At 44.5% G+C, this 20,898-nt stretch overlaps 1 protein-coding gene across 1 annotated transcript; it reads left to right on the top strand.

The window, feature by feature from the left end:
• Window positions 1-19,487: 19,487 nt before the first annotated feature.
• On the top strand, window positions 19,488-20,375 carry LOC117508779 (putative nuclease HARBI1). Its single transcript, XM_034168644.1, has one exon. It carries the CDS (start codon window positions 19,488-19,490, stop codon window positions 20,373-20,375), a length of 888 nt encoding a protein of 295 aa, XP_034024535.1.
• The last annotated feature ends 523 nt before the right edge of the window (window positions 20,376-20,898 follow it).

Below are 20,898 nucleotides of genomic sequence, written 5' to 3'. Positions count from 1 at the left end.
AAATCTTTCAGGTTTGGACTTTCAGCTCCTTCCAAAGATTTTCTATTGAGTTCAGGTCTGGAGACTGGCCAGGCCACTCCAGGACCTTGAAATGCTTCTTATGGAGCCCCTCTTTACTTGCCCTGGCTGTGTGTGTTGTGTGGGCCTGCTGAAGAGGAGGTACTGCTGGCCCACCACCAACAGATGGCGCCCTGCTTGGAGTGCGGGCTTCAAGCACAAGAGGGCGTCGGAGCAACGGAGAGTGACAGCTGTCATTCATCATCTGCACCAGCTGTCACTCATTTTCCGCATCACCATAAAAGCCGGACTACAACTCCACCTCCCCGCCGAGAAATCAGCAACCAAGAGGTAACCTTCTCTGCGGTAATTTCTCTGCTAACTAAACTCTTCTTTGCAGCCATTTGCCCTGTGGTGTACTTATCTGAGCTGGAGTAAGAGCGTGACCGCGACGACTTCGCATCACGCTCCATAGCAGATAAGTGGTTACACAGGAGCTGCACGAGTGTGTGATTGGAGGTGGAGGTGCTCCCTCCTTACAGAACATTGACTGTGAGTGGACTACTGAGTGTGTACACATACACTCACCTGGATTTTCTCTGTTCTCTGCCAGCAGTACCAGGGTCGACAGCCGAAGGCAGAGGCCACCTGGGGACTCGGGACTTGGCGGTTCCGGTGTTCTTCAGGCCCGTTGGTGGTGGAAGCTTTGTGGGAATCAGCTCTTCTCTCGCCAGAGGTCTTCTATCTTCGAGCCTGCCCACACATCACCTGGTGTATAATCGGCAATCCAAATTTCTGTCTGTATTCCGTTGTGTGTTTCCACAACATTAAATTGTTACTTGTTGGCTTATCCATTGTCCGTTCCTTAGCGCCCCCTGTTGTGGGTCCGTGTCACGACACCTTCCCAACAGTGTATTTGGTGTCATTGTCATGCTGGAAGACCCAGCCATGACCCATCTTCAGTGCTCTTACTGAGGGAAGGAGGTTGTTTGCCAAAATCTCACAATACATGACCCCATCCATCCTCCCTTCAATACGATACAGTCGTCCTGTCCCCTTTGCAGAAGAGCATCCCCAGAGTATGATGTTTCCAACCCCATGGTTCACAGTCGGGATGGTTTTCTTGGGGTTGTTCTCATACTCTAAACATGGTAAGTTGAGTTGATTCCAAAAATCTCTATTCTGGTCTCATCTGACCACATGACCTTCTCCCATGCCTCCCCTGGATCATCCAGATGGTCACTGGTGAACTTCAAACAGGCCTGGACATGTGCTGGCTTGAGCAGGACCACCTTGCTGCCCTGCAAGATTTTAAATCATGGCAGCATCATGTGTTACAAATGTAATCTTTGTGACTGTGGTCCCAGCTCTCATAAGGTCATTGACCAAGTCCTCCTGTGTAGTTCTGAGCTTTCTCAGAATCATCCTTACCCCACAAAGTGAGATCTTGCATGAAATCCCAGACCAAGGCAGATTGACAGTCATCTTGTGTTTCTTCCACTTTCTAATGAATAATCATAACAGTTGTTGTCTTCTACCAAGCTGCTTGCCTGTTGTCCTGTAGTCCATCACAGCCTTGGGTCTACAGTTTTCTCCCTGGTGTCCTTAGACAGCTATTTGGTCTTGGCTATGGTGGACAGGTTGGAGTATGATTGATTGAGTTGTGTGAACAGGTATCTTTTATACAGGTAACAAGTTCAAACAGGTGCAATTAATACAGTTAAGAGTGCAGAATAAGAGGGCTTCTTAAAGTAAAATTAACAGGTCTGTGTGAGTCACAATTCTTGCTGGTTGGACAGGACAGGGCTCTACTTCATCTGATGACAATAGCAGAAGTTAAACGGCAGCGCCAAAAGGTTGACGACAAAGACCGAAGAAAGGACAGGAACATCTCCGTGAAATACAATCTGCTGTGTAATGACCACCCACATAAAGTACCAGTTTGCAAGTCAACATTCCTCACAGTGTTGGGTAAGTACAATTTTGTACCTCTTTGAATCAGGCAATCTCAAAGAAAGTGACCATCACCTCCACTCTCAGCCAACCATCCACCACAAACGCCAATAACTAATAATTTATCATCATATTATGATTCATAATTTTCGCTTCTTAACTTGTGCTTGTCTTCTGGAGCTTCAAAACATGTTGAATCCGGCCATAAGTGGGCTCATTTGTTCGTGATACTCCACAGAAAAATAATATCCAGTTGTATTCCCCATAAATTAATGTTATAATCCATCAACGTCCATTTTATTCCATGAAGTAGTAAAAATATGACAATAAAAACGCGTCTTTCCCATGTTTCTGATACTTTCGGATTTTCCATGTGACTTGAGCTTATTCACTAACCTGTTTACTCTCTACATCCAGCGTAAGCTCCGTTCTTGGTATGCGCATTCTTCTGGTGGATGCTTTGGAGTAAAACATGCGTTTCAAGGCACTTACGCATTGAAGATTTTGGCCATTCAGAGGTAGAAAAGCCAGTGACTTTCAAACCCATGACTGATATTTTCTTTTAGCCAATGAGATAAGCTTCCCAGCGCATCATGAGAATTATAGTCTTTAACTACAAAGGCGGCCAATAGCAGCATGCGTAAAGGTGAAAGCGAATGAGGCCAGAGAGCACAGGAGTTTTAAGGCTCATCTTTTATCATTTCACATGACTTATTTTCATCTTTTTTGGACTTATGGTCAAATTAGTCATAAAATATAAATAATCCTGTTTGGCACATTTGGATCAAATGTGAATTTTAAACCTAAAGCCCCTGTCACAGTGGCATATTCATACAGCTGCTCATTACAGCGTATCATCTACGCTGTAATGAGCAGCTCTCTGCCCACTTCACGAAGAGTTTTTTCTCAATACGCAGATGTATGTTGAGGGCTACATGTTTAACTTTCTTCGGCGTACAGCACAGCATGGAGCCTTCACGCGAGTACACGCAGCGCCGTGCTACTGTCTGCTATTGTGAGCCCACCCACGCTTCAACACGGTACTGTACGGCATTTCACATCTCCCTGTTGTTCTTCTGGAGCTATAAATACTGCAAGATCGTTGCTTCACTTTATCATACTGTACTCATTATATGAGGACTGTTCACTGTGTTGCATCGTTTCATAAAAGCGCTCTCTCGTGCGCGGTCTCTCTCTCTCTGTGACACACAGAGAAAGAGAGACCACATGCGAGACTCCTTAAAATAAAAGGCATGTGCTCTCTCTCTCTCTCTCTCTCTCTCTCGCTCTGTGTGACACACAGAGACAGAGACACACAGAGAGAGAGAGAGAGAGAGAGACCGTGCGCTGTCAGACTCCTTGAAATAAAAGCGGTGTGTGTCTCTCTCTCTCTCTCTCTCTCTCTCTCTCTCTCTCTCTCTCTCTCTCTCTCTCTGTGACACACAGAGAGACCGTGCACGCTATCAATAAAAGCGCTCTCTCCCAGTTTAACAAGTCACAGCATTTCGTTCAGGGCAGCCTTTACCACAGCCAGACTCAGCAGCATCTGGACACAAAGAAAGTGATCCACCAAGACAAAAACAAAAAATAATAATAATGTTAAATGACTCTGTTTTTGAGCCGCACCGCACCATGCAGTAGAGAACAGAGCGCACTTCCACAGAGGAAGAAAAAAAGCACTGAACTGGTGCGGCATGGCACACGTGACTGTGTGCACACATTCAAATGTGAACACATGCAGCTGCAAGTATGAACGAACACTGAAAAAGGCTGAGTACGCGTGTATTTCGGGCGTACTTAAATGAAACACAATGCCGCAATGAGCAGCTCTACAAATACGCCGCTGTGACATGGGCTTAACCAGACCCCTCCTACCGCAAGGCAGAGTGCTATTAGCTAGTGACTAACAATTGCTCTAATTAGTACCTATTGTACTCTAGTTAGCACCCTCCTAATGACAGGGCAGCTGTCCCTCCTAACAATGGGACCGATGCCTCTCCTGATGACGTGAATGACTCATTACCATGAACAAAAGACTGAAACTGCTTTGACCCGAGTACCCCATTGTAAACAGGGGAAAAAGCGTGTCTCAGACCACTCCCCGGTTAGGGCTGGGTTTCAACTGTTTCACATACAGTGCTTCCTTCACTCCCCTCAAACCATTTATTTTCTATGGCTAATATCTTAACTTCCTTGTCCTCAGATGTGTGGTTAGTGTCTTTAAGGTGGAGATGAACTGCTGATGTTGTCTGGTGCAAGTTCGGTCCTTTCAAGTAGAGACACATCCTCCAGCAGCCTCAGCAGTGGGGATGGAGGTGAACAATGATGTCACATCGAATGACACCATAGTTTCATCTGCCTCCAGCTGAAGGTCCTTGATCTTGTTCACAAAATCTTGTGTGTTCTCCACATGGTGGTCTGAATTACCCACTAGAGGAGCCAAAATCCACTTGAGATGCTTCGCCAAATTGTAAGTGAAGGAATCTGTGCTACATACAATAGGCCTGAGTGGAATGTCCTGTTTGTGGATTTTGGGCAGCCCACAGATGCATGGAGTGGCATCCCCAGTGTACAGACTGTAGTACAGCTGCCTGTCGATGAGTTCCTCTTTCTCCAGGTTTTGGAGATAGTTAATGATTTTCTTCTTATAGCCACTTGTGGGGTCTCTCTTCAGACGCTTGTACGTATTGGAGTCACTGAGCAAGTTGTTGACCCTGGCCTCGTAGTCCGATGTGTTCAGGACCACCGTGCATCTGCCTTTATCCGCTGGCAGGATAAGGATACTTTGGTCTTTCTGCAGTGCTGACAGTGCTTTCCATTCTTCTCCTGTGATGTTGGACGGACGAGGCCTAGCACAGTTCAGCACTGCTGTGACTCTTAGCCGGAGGTCCCCAGCTTCTGACTCTGACAGACTTATGTTTAATGGCTGACTCTACTGCAGTGATGTAATCTACTGTCGGTATATGTTTAGGGGTCACTGAGAAATTTAGTCCTTTTGCAAGCACATCCCTTTTTGTTTGTGTAAGAACCCTGTCGGAGACATTCTTTACCTAATTTTCCTGTTCTCACTAATTTGTCTGGGTGCATCCAGTGGACCTCAGTCTGCAGTTCTCCACCTTAAAGAAACTAACGACACATTTGGGGACAAGGAAGTTAAAATCTTAGCCAGAGAAAGGAAATGGTTTGAGAGGGGAGTGAAGGAAGCATTGTATGTGAAACAGTTGAAACCCAGCCTTAACCAGGGAGGGGGGTCTGAGACACGCGTTGTCCCCTGTTTACAATGGGGAACTCAGGTTAAAGCAGTTTCAGTCTTTTGTTCATGGGAATGAGTCATTCATGTCCTCATTGAGGTGTCAGTCCCATCGTTAGGAGGGACAGCTACCCTGGTTTTAGGAGGGTGCTAACTAGAGCACAATAGGTGTTAATTAGAGCAATTGTTAGTCACTAGCCAATAGCAGTCTGCCTCACGGTAAGAGGGGTCTGGTTACGTTTAAAACCCCAGCTTTGCTGGCTTCTGTTATTCTTCTCTAAAAGAGTCAAGGCAGAAGTCAGACTACCAGAGCAAGCAATTTAGCTGAGGAAGCTTCTGCGATTAGAAGCGAAATGTCCTCGCATCAAGGAACCCAGTCCAGTTGAAGATTCAAGCTTCTCTACCATGGAAACCACCTGGACAACAGAGAGCCTTCCCAGAAACTTAACGTGTTAATCTAATTTATTAACTTAATTTCAAAAGAACTTAATTCATTTTTCAGTGTGTAAGCTTTGCAATATGAGGGCAGATGCATTTTTATTGCACTCCACAGATCTGATCATGAATTCAACTTTTGCAAGCTCAAGTGATGTAGCCTATATAAAATTAATGTAACTGTGAATGCATCACTTGCTACTGGTGCATCGGCGAAACAGGTTCTACATATTCCTTCACATTTCTACATGCCCAAGGGATCCAGAGGAGGCGGTTCATCCAGCCAAGCTTCCGGTGTTGGCCAGCGGATGCCGGTGGAGGCGACCAGAGCTGGTGGAACAGAATGGCATACTGGCGGAGGTTACATAGCGGGGGCAGAAGTCAACTCTTGCCGGTGTTGCCAAACGAATGGTCCCCCTTAAAAATTGTTCCACCCTTCCTTCCCTGCACATGTGTTATTTGGGACCACAGAAGACGGACTCTCTACACCTAAAGTGACCAAAAGGAATAATGTGATTACTAACCATCAGATGACAACATAAAACCTCTTAAATCATTCTAAAAATCAGTTTTAGGACAAGGCTGTTTTAAGCAGAAATGAGGCAATAATCAGTGAATTGTTGCTGACGCACCAAAACATCATAGGTGCAGCCATGACCATTTTGCCATGAAAAGAGTGGCGGCGAAATTCATCGGCACAAAGCTGATGCCGCAGCAAAAGCGCCTTTGTGTTGAAGCCTCACAGGACATGTTGTGACATGCTCACCTTGTCCACAATTTCTCGGATAGTCACACGACTGAAAAGCCACGAAAGCCATCTGAATCTTCCGAATGGTGGAAGAGCTGGGCATGTCACATGTCCTGTGAGGCTTCAACACGAAGGCGCTTTTGCTGCGCCATCAGCTTCGTGCCGATGAATTTCACCGCCACTCTTTTTATGGCAAAATCTTCTGTCACAGTGGAATGTGCCGAAAAAGTGCAAAGTCCAGTTTCTTGGATAGTCACACGACAGTCCCACATCACCACTGCGTTCACTTTGGAAATGATCTGGTCATTACAGCATGTTGATGGCCGCCTGGAGCGCGGCACGTTGTGCGGCCCTCTTTAAACCAATTGTACCGCTCCTTAATCAGTGTGATGCCCATAGGATCATCACCGAAAGCCGTCTGAATAATCCGAATGGGTTCCACCTGGCTGTCGCCCAGTTTCTGGCAAAATTTGATGCAGTCACGCTGCTCCAGTCGTTCCGCCATTTCCTTGCAAAGAAAAAATGACGAGAGACTCCACCCATTCTCACACAAAGGCTGCTTACAAGCAAATGACGCAACCGACAGGCGTGAAAAAAATTCACGCATGTGCACGAAGGTTCCAGGTTGACTCGTCCAAGCACACGTGATTCAAATCTATCAGGTTTTTGAAAAAAAAAATAAATGAAAAGGTCGGATACTTTTCTAACAGACCTCGTATCTGTCGCTGAGATAGATGACTGGAGTGCAGTTTTAAGCAGAAATGAGGTGATAATCGGTGGATCGCAGCTAACGCTTAGAAATGATGTTGAAGCTCAGAAATGAGGCATGCGCACTGAAGGCAGCAGGGAATGATTTTTAGGGGACTGGTCGGTGACACCAGCATTCTTGCAAGAACATTGAAGATTTTAAGTATGTTGAAAATTTTTCCGGGACCACGATGGACATCAGCGTTACCCGAGTGATGTCGATTAAGCTCCTACATAGTCTCGTGGACCTCACCACTGATCAACAGTTATCAACTTTTCACTCTGTCAGCAAACACCAGGCTAATCATCATAGTGTGAATGCGCCATTAGGTTAGTTTTATTTAAATACATGGGGTCAGCTATCCAAAGTAGAGTGTGGTCGAGAGGTGAAGAAGAGACTGGACGTGGGGTGGAAAAAGGTGGCAAGAGTGATTTGTGACAGAAGGATATCTGCAAGAGGAAAGTCTACACACTGTAAAAAAAAACTGACCAATGGTTACTCAAAAAAAAAAAAAAAATTGTTGCAACAAAGTGACATAATATAAGTGAATAGATTTTTAAGTTCTACAATTTGATTAAAAACTACTGAATACATCAACTAATTTTAAAAAGTACGTTACAGGTTTTTTTTATGATTGTTAAAACACAGTTCTTGAAATTAGAGCCCCGTTTGTCAAAACTCTACACACAAAAACCACACCCTCATGCACAAAACACCTTACAGTGGGGGCAAAAAAGTATTTAGTCAGTCACTGATTGTGCAAGTTCTCCTAGTTAGAGAGATGAGAGAGGTCTGTAATTTTCAACATAGGTACACGTCAACAAAGAGACATAATAAGAAAAAAAAAATCCAGGAAATCACAAAATCACATTGTAGGATTTTTAAAGAATTTATTTGTAAGTTATGGTGGAAAATAAGTATTTGGTCAATAACAAAAATTCAGCTCAATACTTTGTAACATAATCTTTGTTGGCAATGACAGAGGTCAAACACTTCCTGTAAGTCCTCACCAGGTTTGCACACTGTAGCTGGTATTTTGGCCCATTCCTCCATACAGATCTCCTCTCAGTAATGTTTTGGGGCTGTCGCTGGGCAACATGGACTTTAAACTCCCTCAACAAAATTTCTATGGGGTTGAGGTCTGGAGACTGACTAGGCCACTCCAGGACCTTGAAATGCTTTTTACGGAGCCACTCCTTTGTTGCCTGAGTGGTGTGTTTGGGATCATTGTCATGCTGGAAGACCCAGCCACGTTGCATCTTCAATGCTCTCACTGATGGAAGGAGGTTTTGGCTTAAAATCTCATGATACATGGCCCTGTTCATTCTTCCCTTAACACAGATCAGTCATCCTGTCCCCTTTGCAGAAAAACCTTTGCCCCAAAGCATGATGTTTCTACCCCATGCTTCACAGTAGGTATGGTGTTCTTGGAATGCAACTCAGCATTCTTCTTCCTCCGAACACGAAATGTTGAGTTTTTACCAAAATGTTCTATTTTGGTTTCATCTGACCACATGATATTCTCCCAGTCATCTTCTGGATCATCCATATGCTCTCTGGCAAACTTCAGACGGGCATGGACATGTACTGGCTTAAGCAGGGGGACACACCTGGCACTGCAGGATTTGAGTCCCTCTCTGCGTACTGTGTAGCCTTTGTTACTTTGGTCCCACCTCTCTGCAGGTTATTCATCAGGTCCCTCTATGTAGTTCTGGGATTTTTGCTCACCTTTCTCATGATCATTTTGAAACCACGGGATGATATCTTGCATGGAGCCCCAGATCGAAGGAGATTATCAATGGTCTTGATTTATTTACACCCAGCGTTGGGTAGGATTACTTTGAAGGAATACATGTGGATTACATGTATGTATGTACATACATTTGGATTACATTTCAAAGTAATCCTACCCAACCTTGTTTACACCAACCTGCTTGACTGTTGTAGATTCACTCTTCCCAGCCTGGTGCACATCTACAATTTTCTTCCTGGTGTCCTTCGACAGCTCTTTGGTCTTGGCCATGGTTGAGTTTGGAGTCTGACTGTTTAAGGCTGTGGACAGGTGTCTTTTATACAGATAATGAGTTCCAACAGAAGCCATTAATACAGGTAACAGGTCGAAGACAGAAGAGCTTCTTAAAGAAGTTACAGGTTTGTGAGAGCCAGAAATCTTGCTTGTTTGTGGGTGACCAAATACTTATTTTCCACCATAATTTACAAATAAATTCTTTAAAAATCCTCTGATTTCCTGGATTATTTTTTCCCCCTTTTTTGAAGCGTAACAATGTTGAAAATTACAGACCTCTCTCATCGCACAGTCAGGGACTGACTAAATACATCTATTGCAAAAACAGGAACAACCTTAAAAGAATATGTACACACTTCTACAAATGATACACTTACTTCCAAACTTCACACACATATCAAATAAGTAGATCTTTCCACCAACATGCACACTGCTGTGCAAAACCTAAAAAACAAACAAACAAACAAACAAAACACGTTTAGCATTTTTTCTTTACTAAAAATGTTAGATGCTAAGAATAAAAAAAATTAATTAATGTCTTTTGCATTTTCCTTTGGAGCATGCTGGAAACATCTGCACCAATGCAATAGGAGAAACTAAATTTAGTCTCAAAACAAAGCAGATTACAGTTTTCAGCACTGTCATGGTTGTCCATCTTGTTCCAAGCGATGTTTTCTCTTTCCAAACAGCGTGGGAAGTACCTTCTTGAGTGGCATATCCAGCCCTGGCATGCTGCTACATCAATGTCACCACAAACCTCTTCCATCACCTGAATGAGTGTGGCACCATCGTAGGACTGACGGTCAGACTTTCCTTCTCCTCTTGCTTCTTCTCTCCTTGCTCTTTCCCCCCTCCTCCTCGTCATCATCTTGGTCCTCTCCCTCGTCCTCCTCTACTTCTTTCTCTGTAATTGTCAGCCACACCAACAGCACACCTGATGCGTATTTATAGGCAAGCTGATTTCTGTTTGATCTGATTGATTACCTGTGTTTTCACATGTGCAGTCTGAGTTCAGATGATTGTTATGTTTGAGTGGAAATGTGTAGCAATTAGCACACACACACACACACACACACACACTATCAGTTTTGAATTTTGTGTCTACTGTGGAGAGGTGTGTGTGCTTTTTGTGTTTTGCATAAACTGTATTTGTGTTTAGTGTTTTGCCAAAGGTTTGTGTTTGACAATGTGCATATAATCGTGACTGTGTGGGCTGATATTTTGCTACTTATGCATCATTTTTCAAAAACTGTGGATTTTGGTGTGATTTTAGTGTGGAAGCAATTGTACAAAACTAATAAAAGCAATAGTTGAAATGTGTTGGATTTAGTAATAGCACAACAAATGTTATATTGCCAAAATATATATTTAGTACATCTGAGTCCATTTCACAAGGAAAGCTGATTTGTATTCATTAAGTATCTGAGCAAAAATATTCCTGACGCAACTCCACAATACATAGAGAGATGCAGAAGGGGTGGGGTTTGAACTGGGAACCTTCCTCACTGAAACCAAGTGCACAAACCAGTTGGCCACCACCCCTGATATCTATACCTAAAATAATTGTTATGTCCACCAAGGACATTAAACAAATAATGTTTATGAGTTCAATGGTAGGAATATTTCATGATGAATGGTATGTTCCAGCTTTCACTGATAAAATAGATTCTTGTCATTTTATATTATATTAATTTACAGACAACAGAAAAGGGACTTACATTTTGATGCGTCTGTGTGCTTCCAAGAAAAAAGACTAAACTTCCTCACTCCAGCGAAAAATCACGTCAGAAATTTGTCCAGCTTTTGTACATTACTGCTGCTTTGACAACAATCCAACACAAACTTTAAATAGGAGTTCAAAAATAATTCTGATGACGAAGTCTGCGGTACCGTGCACCAACTTTGTGTACTTCCCCCCCCCCCCCCCCCCAAAAAAAACAAACAAAAACCTGTACCTCCCCAGTGCAGTAAGAAAAAATAAAACAAATAAAAAAAAAAAAAAAAAAAACTAGAGACATTCATTACGAAATGTCCCGCATGCAGTATTATTTTCCATGCAAAGTGCAGTAATATGTACTTGTATGGGGTGGGTATTTGGTTGAAGCCTTATGTGTTTGATGTAAACTGGGATATACAATGAAAAAATTGGAGATTGGCATAATATTTATTTAGAGGATGTGACAAACAGTGACATAAAAAGTGGGTCACGGTCACCAGCCTTCAAAAAAAAAAAAAAAAATGCAACCACTGGTGACCTTGAAACGGAGGTCAAGGTCACCAGCCTTCAAAGCCATGCAAAGTATTCCTCCAAGGCATGCACCCACCAAGTATGAAGTTTCTACGAGCAAAAGGTGCCGAGCTACGTTGCAGCAAAGGATTTGACAGTTGTGACCATTGGTGACCTTGAAAAGTAGGTCAAGGTCACTGGCCTTCAAACACATGTGAAGTACTTCTCCAAAGCATGTACCCACCAAATATTAAGCTTCTGTGAGCAATAGGTGCCGAGCTACATTGCAGCAAAGGATTTGAGAGTTGTAACCATTGGTGACCTTAAAAAGTAGGTCAAGGTCACTGGCCTTCAAACCCATGTGAAGCACTCCTCCAAGGCATGTACCCACCAAATATGAAGTCTCTGTGAGCAATAGGTGCTGAGCTACGTTGCGGCGAACGAATTACGGCTGGATGGATGGACAACCTGGATGTTATATGCGCTGTGCATTAAAAATAAATAAATAAATAATCACATCAGAAATTAGTCCAGCTTTTCATTCTAACTTCCTCCCAACAGGTCTTCATGTCTCCAGATGGCTTACAGCGTAGTGGATTTGTTTTCGTTTGTGTGCATGTTAGAAGAATTAGCACCCTCAATTAACTCCTTCATATCATCGTCCATCAGCAAAACAAACTCCACATGTTTAGCTAAACGCTGCCTCCACTAGTGGGCGGGGTACACAGAGTGCAATGGTACCAAATGTATGGAACAAACTGCACTCTAAATGCAACAATGGGATAAATCCATGTCACGTGACATACAGAGCACCAATCAAATGACAAGGATCCACTCAGCCATTATATACAATAGTTGGTATTTATTTTTTATTTGTCTGTTAGCAGGATTACATCAAAACTACCGCACAGATTTTGACGTAGTTTTCACCACAGATAGATATTAGGCCACAGAAGACCATTCAATTTTGGAGGTGATCTGGATGCGGATTCTCGGGATAATTCAGGGGTCTCCAGTGACCTCACTCTCCTGTCTCTTATCCCGCTCGTCCGTTGATTTGAAAGAAGGTTTTGACCAGTTATTTAAGTTTGAACATAATTACTCTGATGGCTAGACCACCACTCAGAGATTTATTAAACAGAATTTAAATGTCACAGAATTTAATAGAACGCAAGTTTTACAGAATGAGTGAGCTCATACTTAAAAGTTCTGAGGGTCCCAGGAGCTGAGAGCTTCCAACCAGGCATCTGGTGTTCCTGCAAGCTCTCAGCAAAGAGGAACCCCAAACAGTGGTCTGGGCTCTGTTTTTATACTCCTCTGTCTTCCTGTGCTAATACAATGATTCATGCTAATCTTAGGCGTCCTTTATCTGAGTGGTCTTCATCCCTCTTCTTTGTGGCATTGGTCCTGCCCACACGCGCTTCATCTTTCTCCTAAAGTGACACCTGTGCCTAAATTGATAGGAAATTGATTTGGGCTAGAAAACTGCAAACTGAAAGACTGCCAGAAAGTCTAATCACATCTCAAAATTGCACGTCTAATCATACCCGTGTATCAAGTTTAGTCTTCTTATCTGACTGTTTGTGGTCAGTACTGGCGTTCTGTTCCATATACTGTTTGCAACATATGCATGTTTCTCAATGTATCTTTCTGGGCCTCACTGAAAAAGGGACACATCACATTTACAACATTTTGAAAATGATTATATAAGTAAATCATCTTTATAACAGCTAAACTAATACTTGAAGCATAAGCAAATATTAAAACAAAAGCAAATGTAATCATAAACATACCTTTAATTTGGTACACAGAATACACAATTCAAAAGCATACAAACATATATTTCAAAAGTATTTGAACATATAGATATATAATTAACCTTAGCTATTGATTACATGTTTAATAAGCATTGATAAATATTGATCACTATGAGCATATGAATAATATATTCAACAGCAACAGGTTCTATTAATATATAAATGATCACTTCCAAACATTAGAACACACTCATATGTAACAATATATTCTTGGCTCAATAAAAGATAAGTAATATGATCATTCTGAATGGGGGAAAAAAAGCACAAATGGTTAAAGCATATTTAAGTACATTTAGTATATATTCCTTCAGGATCCAGATTCTGGATCTAGTTTCACTTTATATAGACTTTGAAGGATTATGTCAAAACAACTTCATAGATTCTCACTACATTTGCATGACATATAGATATCAGGGCATGGAAAACTCCACTGAATTTTGGAGGTCATCCAGATCCTGGATCAACATTTCCCTTTATATAGACTTTGAAGGGGATCTCCTTCGAGGATCTCCTCAATCCCATTGTCACGTCTTCCGAAGAGGAAGCAGAGACTGGGGACTCGGAGGCGGACTCATCCATTACCCAGGCTGAAGTCACCGAGGTGGTTAGAAAGCTCCTCGGTGGCAAGGCTCCTGGGGTGGATGAAATCCGTCCTGAATACCTTAAATCTCTGGATGTTGTGGGGCTGTCTTGGCTGACACGCCTCTGCAACATCGCGTGGCGATCAGGGACAGTGCCTCTGGATTGGCAGACCGGGGTGGTGGTCCCTCTGTTTAAGAAGGGGGACTGGAGGGTGTGTTCCAACTATAGGGGATCACACTCCTCAGCCTCCCCGGTAAGGTCTATTCCAGAGTACTGGAGAGGAGAATTCGACCGATGGTTGAACCTCGGATTCAGGAGGAGCAGTGTGGTTTTCGTCCTGGTCGCGGCACACTGGACCAGCTCTACACGCTCCATCGGGTGCTCGAGGGTTCATGGGAGTTTGCCCAACCAGTCCACATGTGTTTTGTGGATCTGGAGAAGGCATTCGACCGTGTCCCTCGGCGCACCCTGTGGGGAGTGCTCCGGGAGTACGGGGTCCGGGGTCCTTTGCTAAGGGTTATCCGGTCCCTGTACGACCGCAGCAGGAGCTTGGTTCGCATTGCCGGTAGTAAGTCAAACCTGTTTCCAGTGCACGTTGTCCTCCGCCAGGGCTGCCCTTTGTCACCGGTTCTGTTCATTATTTTTATGGACAGAATTTCTAGGCGCAGCCAGGATGTAGAGGGGTCTGGTTTGGGAACCACAGAATCTCGTCTCTGCTGTTTGCGGACGATGTGGTTCTGTTGGCTTCGTCAAATCAGGACCTTCAGCGTGCACTGGGGCGGTTTGCAGCCGAGTGTGAAGCGTCCGGGATGAAAATCAGCACCTCCAAATCCGAGGCCATGGTTCTCGACCGGAAAAAGGTGCTTTGCCCTCTTCAGGTTGGTGGAGTGTCCTTGCCTCAAGTGGAGGAGTTTAAGTATCTCGGGGTCTTGTTCACAAGTGAGGGACGGATGGAGCGTGAGATCGATAGACGGATCGGTGCAGCATCTGCAGTGATGCGGTCGTTGTATTGGACCGTCATGGTGAAGAGAGAGCTGAGTAGGGGGGCAAAGCTCTCGATTTACCGATCGATCTACGTTCCGATCCTCACCTATGGTCATGAGATTTGGCTCATGACTGAAAGAATGAGATCGCGAGTACAAGCGGCCGAGATGAGTTTCCTCCGCAGGGTGGCTGTGCGCTCCCTTAGAGATAGGGTGAGGAGCTCGGTCACTCGGGAGGAGCTCGGAGTCGAGCCGCTGCTCCTCCACGTTGAAAGGAGTCAGTTGAGGTGGCTCGGGCATCTTTTCCGGATGCCCCCTGGACGCCACGCTGGAGAGGTGTTCCGGGCACGTCCCACTGGGAGGAGGCCCCGGGGAAGACACAGGACACGCTGGAGGGACTACATCTCTCGGCTGGCTTGGGAACGCCTTGGGGTTCCCCCGGAGGAGCTGGAGGAGGTGTGTGTGGATCGGGAGGTCTCGGCGGCTTTGCTTGAGCTGCTGCCCCCGCGACCCGACTCCGGATAAAGCGGAAAAAAATGGATGGATGGATGGATGGATAGACTTTGAAGGCTTACTGCAAAACTACTTCACCGATTCTCATCAAATGTGCACAACAGATGGATATTAGGGCGCGCCCTAATATCCATCCAATGAAATTTGGAGGTGATCTGGATCCAGATTCTGTATTAAGATTTCACTTTAGACTTCAGACTTCAGACAACTTTATTGATCCCAAAAAAGGGCAATTATGTTTACACTCCAATTACCTCAGACAAGATACAGCAATTAATCCACAATTATTACTTGTTTACCGTAATAATGGCACACATCAAAATTAAAGACAACACATATACATTTGACATTGTTCATGTGCACTAAACTTGAAGCAGTCCGTCATCCGAATGGAGGCAAAGTGGGTGAAGGCCGCTGCAACTATAAGTCGCGCCACCAGGCAAGCTTGAGAGAGGACAAGGCCTGCCGCAGGGAGGGAGGGGCAGAGAGTGATAAGAGGAGCTGGAGCATGTTTTGGTCCATGTGTAAGTCTGTCAGTTTGTTGTCCTTGTGGGTTGAGATAAGAATGGAGCCAAATAATCTCACCAGAGCCTGGATAAATTCCACTGGAGAAAAAACAGTGGGCAATTGACCTTGATGCTAGATAGCCTGTAGTGTTGCAGCCGAGCAGTGAAAAACACTTTTTATAGTTTCCCCACACTCAGCCAAATCCCAATTATAAATTAAGAATATTCCTAACTTTGAATTAAGAATATTCACCAGCCTCCGAAACCTTCAGCTTCAACTGCAAGGCACGCATCAGCTCCAGGGTGTCATCCAATTTGCAGTCTGAGAATGCACTGCCTTGCCAACCTCGTTAATCATGACGGACAAGCGAGGGCCCGTTTATATAGGCTTTGAAAGATTATGTCAAAACTACTTCACGGATTCTCACCAAATTTGCACCACAGATTGATATTAGGACATGGAAGACTCCACTGAATTTCGGAGATGAACTGGATCCGGATTAGCAGATGTCAGAAATGTCTGGTTGCTCTTGTTTTGAATGTCATATCTCCCTTGTAAGTTCCTTTGGATAAAAACATCTAGCAAATGACTTAACCTTCTTTTTTGTTGTTGTCACCAATACTTTTGCCTTGCCAGGGTGGAGATGTAATGCTCTGCATACACAAATGCTTGGGGGACTGTCCAAATGGAACACATATCGGACTCAGCAGGCTCTGAATATGAGTGTTATGTCACATACAAGGATTTATGACATTTGTCTGATGAACAGTGTGAACGCCCTCAGCAACAGAGCCCTGGGGAAGTGCACTTCTGTCACACCCGGAGAAACCTACCAGTAAGATTATCATTGCAACAAAAGAACAGATGCTGGACAATATTCTATTCATGACCAAACTGCCAGATCATGATGGTTACATCTGTTTACTCACTCATTCTACTTCAATCTTATTTTTCTTGGTGACTATGGCAGGTGAACTTATTGCAGTAGAGTACTTGCTAGCCCAGTCCAACAGAGGAGATCTGCTTAGTGTGCCTGTTGACATTAGTGCCATCCTGCCAGAGATACTGAAGGAAGTTCAATAGGATGATTGTCCTGATGTGACTATACTTCAGGCCACTGATATTCCTTGCCAGTCATCCTCTCAGGTAATTGTGTTAGCCCTTTGATAATCTATCAGAACATTTTCAATGCAAGTCTAATTTGCAGAGGGCAATTCCTTTGTGTTGAATTTCATGTCTAAGGAACTCGGAGTAGTGAAAAACAAACTGAAATGCTCGGATTGTTGAAGGAGGTTCATGATTGCAAGAGAATTTTTACTGGAAAACCATGTGGATGAACTGGAGCAACACGTTAGGATGGAGGAGGTAATTGTATCAGGACTAAATATTCATCATCGGACATATGCCAGGGCAGCAGCTTCGCCTATGTTGAAGAGGATAAGTCGGGAGAAATTTAATCACAGGAGCAACAGGTCATTCAATTTTATTTTTTCCAAGGACATCCATGTTAATAGTAGTGATATTGTAGACTGCCAATCATTTTCAAGAAAAGTCAAAAAGTTGCAACCAGTTACTATTAACCAGTTTGCGAACAGGAAGTTTAAGAACAAATTGTTAAGGCAAACAAAAAAGTCGAGAAGAACTGAGGTGCATGTAAATGAACATTAGACAAAGAAAAATGCGGCGATTGCAAGACAAGCCAGAGCCTTTCGAAAACAAAGCAAACAAACCAAAAAATACAAGCGATCTGGACCAGGAACTGTAAAGTGTGGATTAAATTAAATGGCTCTGGAAACAAGAGTCATGATACCAAACTTTCTGACTTTGATCATTTTAAAGGCCCAGTCCCACTGCGGAGAGGATTAATTGTGCATGAACTGAGTACACAAATGTTGGGCGTTTGTTGTCATCCGCAACAAAAGTGGCCAAAAATGACGTATGTCAGTATGAATAACGAATACAGGAATAATGTACAGCGAATATAGGATGAACAATCACAGATGTAAAATGCATGTATTGAGGAAACGGAGCGGATGCCTTGTGATCATCACGGAGGTATGATAGATGTGTCACAGATGCATTGCGCATGCACGGCATCTGCGTTGCGGAAATAAAAGAAGCACACCTCTCGGCATCACTATTCACACCAACATCACAGCTTCTGGAGCTGAACAAGTTGATTGTGAAAGGCCTGGTCCCACTGGTGGCAATGAAGATGTGCGCACGAATGTGGTGCATATTCACCACACATACGCAACATCCGTGAAACATGCGTGTATAAGTTGGGCGACATTTGCACATGTCCGCGAGCATCTGCAGAGGCACGTATGTCCGCAGCCAGGATTTTTGAGCTGCTCAAACATGTGGATGCGGCTGACATCCGCAACACAATCTACGCGCCGCATATCTGCTGTCACCATCTGAAGGCTTTTCAGGGAAAATTCAATTCAAAATGCTGCAGCTAGAGTACTGACAGGGACTAGAAGGAGAGAGCATATCTCACCCATATTGGCCTCTCTTCATTGGCTTCCTGTTAATTCTAGAATAGAATTTAAAATTCTTCTTCTTACTTATAAGGTTTTGAATAATCAGGTCTCATCTTATCTTAGGGACCTCATAGTACCATATCACCCCAATAGAGCGCTTCGCTCTCAGACTGCAGGCTTACTTGTAGTTCCTAGGGTTTGTAAGAGTCGAATGGGAGGCAGAGCCTTCAGCTTTCAGGCTCCTCTCCTGTGGAACCAGCTCCCAATTCAGATCAGGGAGACAGACACCCTCTCTACTTTTAAGATTAGGCTTAAAACTTTCCTTTTTGCTAAAGCTTATAGTTAGGGCTGGATCAGGTGACCCTGAATCATCCCTTAGTTATGCTGCTATAGACTTAGACTGCTGGGGGGTTCCCATGATGCACTGAGTGTTTCTTTCTCTTTTTGCTCTGTATGCACCACTCTGCATTTAATTATTAGTGATTGATCTCTGCTGTCTTCCACAGCATGTCTTTTTCCTAGTTCTCTCCCTCAGCCCCAACCAGTCCCAACAGAAGACTGCCCCTCCCTGAGCCTGGTTCTGCTGGAGGTTTCCTGTTAAAAGGGAGTTTTTCCTTCCCACTGTTGCCAAGTGCTTGCTCACAGGGGGTCGTTTTGACCGTTGGGGTTTTTCCGTAATTATTGTATGGCCTTGCCTTACAATATAAAGTGCCTTGGAGCAACTGTTTGTTGTGATTTGGCGCTATATAAATAAAATTGATTGGATTTGATCCGCTGATCTCTGCAACTGACGGGGTGGTGCGGCTCAGCGGCAGACTGGGACAGTGTGGTAAATGGATATAAAGCATGCCCATCATGGACACATCACGGGCGCAAATGGGAAGTCGCGCATGCAGACAGAGTGGCCAGGCATAAAGCGTGTGCATCACGTCTGCGACTCTAACCGGATGCATTACAAACACATAAATGCCGGTTATCACCAGCCCAGCTGTGGATACCCGACAACGTGGTGTGATAGGCGCTGTCATTCAACAGCATACACTCCAACTTGCCCAGGTCGTGCATGTGCTCCAGAGGCAGAGGAGAAGGCGCAGCACAACACAAAGAGCTGTGTGGGTGAGGCCATGGATCGTCAGGCTGTATAACAGGCTGATGGTGGAGCTGTGAAACGAGGATGCGCGTGCCTTCCACAATTTTATGTGGATGCCCCCAGACATGTACGATGAACTGGTGAGCCGGCTCACCCCCAGACTAACCAGGCAGAGGACCAACTTCAGACCCAACCTGGAGCCCGGTCTCAAGGTGGCAGCAACCCTGCGCCACCTGGCCTCAGGTACAAGGTACAGGGACATGCAGTACGCCTGGAGGGTGCCACACAACACACTCAGCAAGGTGGTCAGGGAGGTATGTGAGGCCATAGTGGGGGAGTACCTGGACGAGCTGATGACGGGCCCCATCGCTGAAGCAGGATGTCAGCACATTGCTGATGAGTGGCTGCAGCGGTGGAATTTCACACACACCGTCGGTGCCACTGATGGAAAACATGTGGCATGCAAAGCACCCCCCAACACAGGCTCCAAGTACTACAATTACAAGGGCTTCTTCAGCATCATACTGCTTGGCCTGGTCAGCTCAGGCTACAGGTTCCTCTGGGCGGACGGGTCAGGTAATGGCGCTGCATTGGATGCCCAGATATACAACCACAGTGAGCTGAGACAAAGTTTAGACGACGGCAACATCAGTGGTTGGCCATGTCCAGACCCCCTGCCCATTGACACACAGGACATGCCCAACTTCATTGTGGGTGATGCCTTCTCCCTGAGGACATACCTGATGAATCCATACAGTGCCAGGGACCTGAGCAGGGAGGAGCGCATCTTCAATTACAGGTTGTCAAGGGCACGAAGGGTGGTCGAGAATGCGTTTGGGATCATGACCAAAAGATTTCAGCAGCACCATGTGGACACAGTCAGGCTCATTGTGAGGACATGCATCCTGCTCATGCGCACTGCTACCCAGTCCTGCAGAACAGGTTGTTGGATCATCAGCTGCAAGATGGGCGGATGGAGCCAGGGGGTGGAGGAGGGGCCAGAACCTTGCTGACATTGTGGATGTCCAGGCACCCAACAGAGAACACCATGCCACCAGAACATAAGGAAGCTGTTTGAGTGGCTGAAGGAGAATGAGCTGCTATGGAGAAGGGGACACAGGCAGTTCAAGGACATGGCCAGGAAGAAGGCCCTGTGGGGCCTTAAGTGACTGCTCCTTAAGGAGGAAAATGTTTCTTTTTGGTTCTTTATCACTTATTTGGAGTGATTTGTTATGATTTTTGTTTTCCGTTTGTTTTGAGAAAATTTATATCATATACAGGTTTATATCAGTTAGACTTTATTTAGTCACATTTTTGGTTTGAGGATTACATCTTTATGTCAATAGATTATTTCGATTTTACTTCTGCACAGGAGCTTGACTTAAAAATTTTTGATTACTCAGAACATACGAGGTCTGTCAATAAAGTATAGGTCCTTTTTATTTTTTTCAAAAACTATATGGATTTCATTCATATGTTTTTACGTCAGACATGCTTGAACCCTCGTGCGCATGCGTGAGTTTTTCCACGCCTGTC

This window comes from Thalassophryne amazonica, chromosome 1, assembly GCF_902500255.1.
Source record: "Thalassophryne amazonica chromosome 1, fThaAma1.1, whole genome shotgun sequence".
Taxonomy (NCBI): domain Eukaryota; kingdom Metazoa; phylum Chordata; class Actinopteri; order Batrachoidiformes; family Batrachoididae; genus Thalassophryne; species Thalassophryne amazonica.
Note: the sequence above shows the minus strand (reverse complement) of the source record. Positions and strands in the feature narration are given on the sequence as shown.

Coding starts and splice junctions, on each gene's coding strand:
- LOC117508779 (XM_034168644.1), top strand. CDS start 19,488: ATGTACGATGAACTGGTGAGCCGGCTCACCCCCAGACTAACCAGGCAG.